Raw genomic sequence first — 6,403 nt, 5'->3', positions numbered from 1 at the left:
CTGAGCGATTTTTTAGGGAGAGTTTGTTGCAAAGATCGGAGCTGTCAGAGATTTGCTTTAAAAAAAATTAAAAAAAAATACCCAGGCGCTGTGCAAGCTGGCGCTTAAAGGCTCTGCCAAGTCTGATCTGTGGGCAAAGCAGAGTATGACACTTGGGGAAATCAAAACCTACAGTATTTGTAGGAAGATGGTTAGATTTTAAAGGCGATTTGGGGGGGCGGGTGTTGGGGGGAGCTGCTTTGTTATTTTATTTTATTGGGTGGTGGTGGAAATAGAAGATAATTGCGAAAAAAATCCAAAACTCAATTCGCTCCAGTGTCTCAATATTTTTGGATATAGCTGTCTTTAAAAAAAATCTCTCTAGATCAGATCCAAGCCAACAAGTGGATTTTATTTGTATTTTTTTTCACCCCACCACCCACTGGGGTGGGAATAAAAAGTTTGTGTGGGGGGGAGGGAAAGGCAGCGATCTCCGTGGCGGGGGCTGATTATGGAAGAGCAGCCGGACAGTAAAAGTCACCGAGACTGTGCTACAACAACTACCAGCAGCAGCAGCAGCAGCGATGGAGAAAGCGTCCCTGTCTCCCCCAGCCACGCGCCGTCCTCGCCTGCAGCGCCCTGCATCCTGCCCATGCCCCACCACCAGCCGCAGCCGCAGCAGCACCGCACCACCAACTTTTTCATTGACAACATCTTGAGGCCGGACTTTGGCTGCAAGAAAGAGACGCTCCTGATCGTCGGCGGAGCAGCAGGAGGAGGTGGTGGAGGCGGCGGCCGGGACAGAGACCGAGATCGCGGTCAGACATCAGGTAGAGAAAACGTCAACCCACTGATAACGAGGCCATCCAACCCGTCCTCTCTCCTTTGCCCGGATTCAAACTGTAACCCCGACAGCTCCTCCTCGGCGCCTCCTGCTGCAGCTGCTGCCTCTAAAGCGAACCCCGCCGCGGCAGCAGCAGCGGTAGCGGCAGCCAAGCCACCCTCCGAAGGGAGTGGAACTAACCCGGCGAAGTATGGGGAACACGCCAACCCCGCCATCCTGCTCATGGGCTCTAATAATGGAGGACCTGTTGTAAAGAGCGATTCTCAACAGCCTCTAGTATGGCCTGCCTGGGTTTACTGCACTAGGTATTCAGACAGACCATCTTCGGGTAAGAACCACTTCGCTGATCACATCTGTTAGCTATTACATAATACGCAGTCGCTTTTTTTTCTTTCCCCAGCCCCCCTCCCTTCTTTAGCGTCTATAGATTTTTTTTTTAAAAAAAATCTCAATAATATAGCTCGATTTTGCTTTAGGAGCCTATTCCTAGCGTGGGGGTGTTTGGGTCACACAGCCAAGCCCTTCGCGCTCGGGTTAAATTATTTGGGGGGGGCATGGGGAAATCTTTTCCTCTTGCCCCATCTTCCCTCCTTCCTCTTTATAAAACCCCAAATTCGGATGCAGGAGGAGCGATCTGGGGTTTTTGATTCGGGTTCTAGGCTGGGATTACAGATACAGTAGCAGTAGCTGTGAAGCGAGGCAGTAGATTTTTTATTTTTATTGTGTGCTGATGAGTGGGGGGGAATGGGAGGGGGAGATCAGAGACACATGTTGAAGGTATTATATATTTGAAAGGGTGTTGGGGGTGAGGTACGGTTCTGAAAGGCAGAAGGGCGGGTGGAAGAAATGCTTTCAGGGAAAAATGTTTCTGTTATGGGAAAGCAAAGTGGGCCTCTCTGAGAGCAAAAGAAAACCAGGCCTCTAGGTCGCATATTGACAACCGGGGTTGTGTTTGTTCTAGTTTTTAGCGGCTAAGGAGCTTTCTTTTCTTAAGGATAATATCTGGTATTGTTTGGGGGAGTATATTCCTCCCTCCCTTTCCCAAAAATATGGGAAAAAAAAGATTCTGAAAAAGAAAAAAACAAGATCAGATTCTCCAGGACCGGGGATATTTCTGCTTATTTTCAACCGAGTTATTTTTAGTCGAGTCCCTTTAGCATTCCATTTGCTTATTTGAATTCTGTTTACATGGAACAAATCAGGCGATCCGGGTCACTTTTAAAGGGTCTCCCAGAATTACCTCCCAGTCCAGCTTGTGGCTAGAGGAGAGAAATGTAGATCCGACCTCCGGGAAAATCCTAGCGAAGGAAGTTCCCCAAGGAGACAGCGTCTCTGTCCGCAAACCCTGGCCAGAACCCGCGGAGGTGCGGGAAAGTAAGCTTAATAATAAAACAGAATAAGAATCAACCCCCTTTGGGGGGAGCAAGGGCCAGGGCCGGGGAAGGCAGAGGAGGGGCGCGCTAGCCCAAATGCCCGGCTGGTGGCTCGCCGTAACTCTCCTCTCTTCTCCGCCTTCCCTTTATTATCCTTTATCCTTCCACGGAAAGTGATCAATATGCTGCTATCAGCCCGAGTCATCTCGATCCCACTGTTATTGACACGTCCAGCTACTTGAAACTCAGAAAAGCCCGTTTGATTGACTAAACGGATTGATTGAGTGATTGAGCTGTCAGGCTCTTGCCTTCCCAGCTCTCGGCCCCGGGCAGGGCAATGACCGGTTCCCAATGCCGCCACATGCAAAGTATTTTACACTTTCCTTTTGCAAAATCTCCTCTCTGGCACCCAGTCCCAGGAAGCTCTGCAGGGAATGTGCACCGTTCCCTTTGTTGTGTTTGGGGCTGGCCCTGTGTTCTCCTGACTGGTATGTGGTGTAGCTCTGGCTAGATCGCGGCTGAGCGTATCTAAACTGTATCTAGGGCTAAGTGTATATATCATCGCCCCCTCACCCCCCTTCAGAATTACTATTTTATTACAATAGCAAATTTCAGTTTCCAAGGGGAAAGGAGCTGAGATCCGATCGCTGCAATTTTTGCAAAGCAGCCTCTGCAGGGTCTGGCACAATCGGGAGATAATGTGAAGAGATTTACTAAATCCACCCCCCCTTTAGTAAACTGGATAAAGCGGGGATTAATATATATTAAAATATATTCCCCCCATGTTCCCCAAACGTGCCCTGAGATCTCAGAGACAAACCAACCAGCCAGCCCTGGGAGATGAGTTTTAGGCCTACTCTCAGCTAGGAAGCCTGCTGTCTTCCCCCCGCTAGATATCTGGGACTGGGGGAACTATCTTCCTAAAATTTGGACTCCCCAGCTGTTGACTTGCTTTGGATCAAAACCTTGAGGTTTTCAGAAATTGTTTTAAATTCCTCCCTAAAAAAAAACCGTTCACAGGATTTGTTTGGAAGTCAAAATGCAACAGCCTGCAAACCCAGCCTTATGCTTTCGATCTTCTTGGACTTACACCCTTTAGATGACTGCATATCAGGTCTAAGCATTTACCTTGCCTTTGGGGATACTTTTCTGGTGCCGGAGCCTTTTATTTTTACGCCCACACATACTATTGGTGTTTAAAGTTCAGAGGTTTGCATTTACACCTTTAAAGAAAGGCATGAAAAGCCTGATCTGACCACTAATACGGGGAGGGTTTCCAATGAGACTGTAAACAGGAGAAGTAACTCATTCGGATGATCCAACTGTCATGCCAAGAGAGGCAGAACTGAAATATACACTGTCTGCAATCCATTTAAAACGCATTCCACACGGATACAAATGTGCGTTTCCCCGTATTCATTACAATATCCCCACTTCTCCTCTGTAGAAATAGAGGGGAAAGGAGAGGAGAGAGATTTTCAGTTCAATTAACATCTATAAAGCCAATGGGTCTGAAAAGTCACTCGGACGAGTGATAGAATAAATACCGTTTACTCTGCACTAATATGCACGGTGCCCTGAAAATAGGAGCGATCGGGAATGAGCTTGTTCATTAACGGTGGCGATTCTTCATTGTGATCCTTTTCAGTAGTAGTTCACAGGAACACACTAGGCGGCAGGGGAAGTATTTGCATTTCTCTACAGGGCTTGTCTACAATTCGTGTTCAACCAAACTGAGCAAGGTGGTGGTGGATTTTCCACGAACGCGGGGACAGTTTAGATTCTAGCGACACTTTTCTTCCAGCTAGTCCAAAGCACCCTAGTGTGGTGGAGCAACCGCTCCAGCTTCAGTTAGTAGTTTGAATGTATTTATCAGAGGGCTGTGGAGGTGCGCGCTCCGCAAATGAACTACAGTTTGCTGTTCCAACTCCTTGGGTTAAGGGAACTCCCCCTTAGGTGGCGTGTACAGAGACAGCGCAGAGTGTGTTTGTGTATCTATCTTTTGTGCAACGGCGTCTCTTCGTCTTGACTGTACCCTCTTTGCAAATGGGGCGCGCTCTGGTACAACCCTCCTCAGTAGCCACCACAGAAAGAAGCGCGATGGGACACCCGAGATGGAATTCGTTCCTTTTTGTAACGGATTAGCAGAGGACAGTCACATGGGGACAAATGGGTATTTTCGCAGGATCAGGCGTTCAGACTTGACCGAAGAAGGATAGGTGATGTCTTCTGCGCCTCCCGTCAGGTCTGCAGAACGGCAGGAGATATCTCGGATTAATTCACACAGTTTTGCACAACATTAAGTTTGCGGTCTAACTATTCGCAGGGGTTTATTTTAGCTCTCGGATTCCGGAATTTTAAATTAAAACGTAGAATCTGCAGACAGGCTGTTTCTTCGCTGTCTGGCCTGTCATGATACTTTTGCTTTAAAAAAATCCTACGCGTGGAATGGAGTTTGTTGGGGCACTACAGTAGGTTTTCTATTTTCATCCCCGCGTTTGTGTCAGGCTTTTGAAGCGGTGTGTGTGTGTGAGAGAGAACAAATACAAAGATTTGTAATGTCACGATCGACGCCGATATATGTTTTGATTTATCCAGTTTTGCCCAAACAAAACATTTTCTTACCTACAACACAGAGACTAGATTCGGAGTAACACAAATAAAGTGGCTCACAAACAGAATCGTGATGATGCATTAGATCATCTTCTATTAGTTATTATTTTGGGCAGATTATTTGGTCCTTTTAAACCAGTGCCTTAATATATATATCTAGGGCCACAACTCGGCGAATTTTGCGTGTAGGGTCCCTCTGTAATGCGAATTAACTGCTAAAACCCTAGTGCCACTGCTGTCTTTAACTTGCCAGGTTCCCCCCCCATTTATCCTTTCTTCTGAACATAAAACTGAATTACACTGTGGGTAGGTGGTGGTGGGGGAGAAACGCCCTTCCCCCACAGAACCCCCTCATCGCCCACTCTAGAAAGCAATTTGATGGCCTGCTTTTGGCTGCCTTTTGGGGGTAGGTAGCGGGGGGGGGGAAAATGAGTAAGTCGGCCATTTTTATTGCAAACGGATCCCAATCAGAAGGCTCTGCCTCGAGGACAGGGCAGAGGGGGTCTGGGAGGAAATGCTGGGGAAGAGGCGGGCTGGAAGCGTTGCCCAGGGGTGAGGAACGGAGGGAATCGCACATTGTACATCCGAGGATGCATTTCAAACCCCTGCCCCACCTTCTCTCCTCCTCCCCCTCGCCCACGCCCCACGTTTCTGTCCCTCTCTGCCCTCAGGTCCGCGGACCCGGAAGCTGAAGAAGAAGAAGAACGAGAAGGAGGACAAGCGGCCCAGGACCGCCTTCACCGCCGAGCAGCTGCAGAGACTCAAGGCGGAGTTCCAGGCCAACCGCTACATCACTGAGCAGAGGCGGCAGACCCTGGCCCAGGAACTCAGCCTGAACGAATCCCAGATCAAGATCTGGTTCCAGAACAAGCGGGCCAAAATCAAGAAAGCCACGGGCATCAAGAACGGCCTGGCGCTTCATCTCATGGCCCAGGGACTGTACAACCATTCCACGACCACGGTGCAGGACAAAGAGGAGAGCGAGTGATCGGCACCCCCCCCAGCCCGCATTGATTATTAATTATTATTATTATTATTATTGCCAGGAAAGGAAACTAAAATAAAAAAAAGGACTTAACAGTGGAAAGTGACATACTGAAGGGGACTTTGGACAGGTGCTATTTAAAATCAAATCTATTGTCTATCCATAGTATAAGGACTTCAATTAAAAAAAATAAAACCCGAACACTTACAAAAATTATCTCTATATAGCCAAACATCATATGACCTTGTATATATTTAATTTCAGGTAAGAAATATGTGTAGCGATCTCCATTTGCTGGACAGTTTCTCTTCCTCTCTGTCTTTTGTTTGTTTTTTTTTGTTTGTTTTCTTTTTCTGATGTCGTTGCCTCTTGTTTTTAAGTAAATATCTGACTGTCGGATTTTTCTTTTATTTTTCGTGTGAATTTCCGTCTCTCCCCCTTCCCCCCCCGAGAAGAATTGGATCCACTGCCTGCGAACCTGAACCCGCCGCTACAAGCCAAAGATTTTATTATGTTCAGAAATCTGTAGTCTGAAATAAAGTGTAGACTGTGTTCAGGAGACAGGCTGGGTGTTCTTATTTACGTTGTGTGTATATATGTACATATATA

At 47.4% G+C, this 6,403-nt stretch overlaps 1 protein-coding gene across 1 annotated transcript; it reads left to right on the top strand.

Moving 5' to 3' along the window:
- The first annotated feature begins 490 nt into the window (after positions 1 to 490).
- EN1 (engrailed homeobox 1) lies at positions 491 to 5,797 on the top strand. Its single transcript, XM_050916862.1, has 2 exons — positions 491 to 1,151; positions 5,481 to 5,797. Exons 1-2 carry the CDS (start codon positions 491 to 493, stop codon positions 5,795 to 5,797), a joined length of 978 nt encoding a protein of 325 aa, XP_050772819.1.
- The last annotated feature ends 606 nt before the right edge of the window (positions 5,798 to 6,403 follow it).

Source organism: Gopherus flavomarginatus, chromosome 10, assembly GCF_025201925.1.
Source record: "Gopherus flavomarginatus isolate rGopFla2 chromosome 10, rGopFla2.mat.asm, whole genome shotgun sequence".
NCBI lineage: Eukaryota > Metazoa > Chordata > Testudines > Testudinidae > Gopherus > Gopherus flavomarginatus.
The sequence above is the reverse complement of the archived record's forward strand: the minus strand, read 5'-3'. Positions and strand labels throughout refer to the sequence as shown.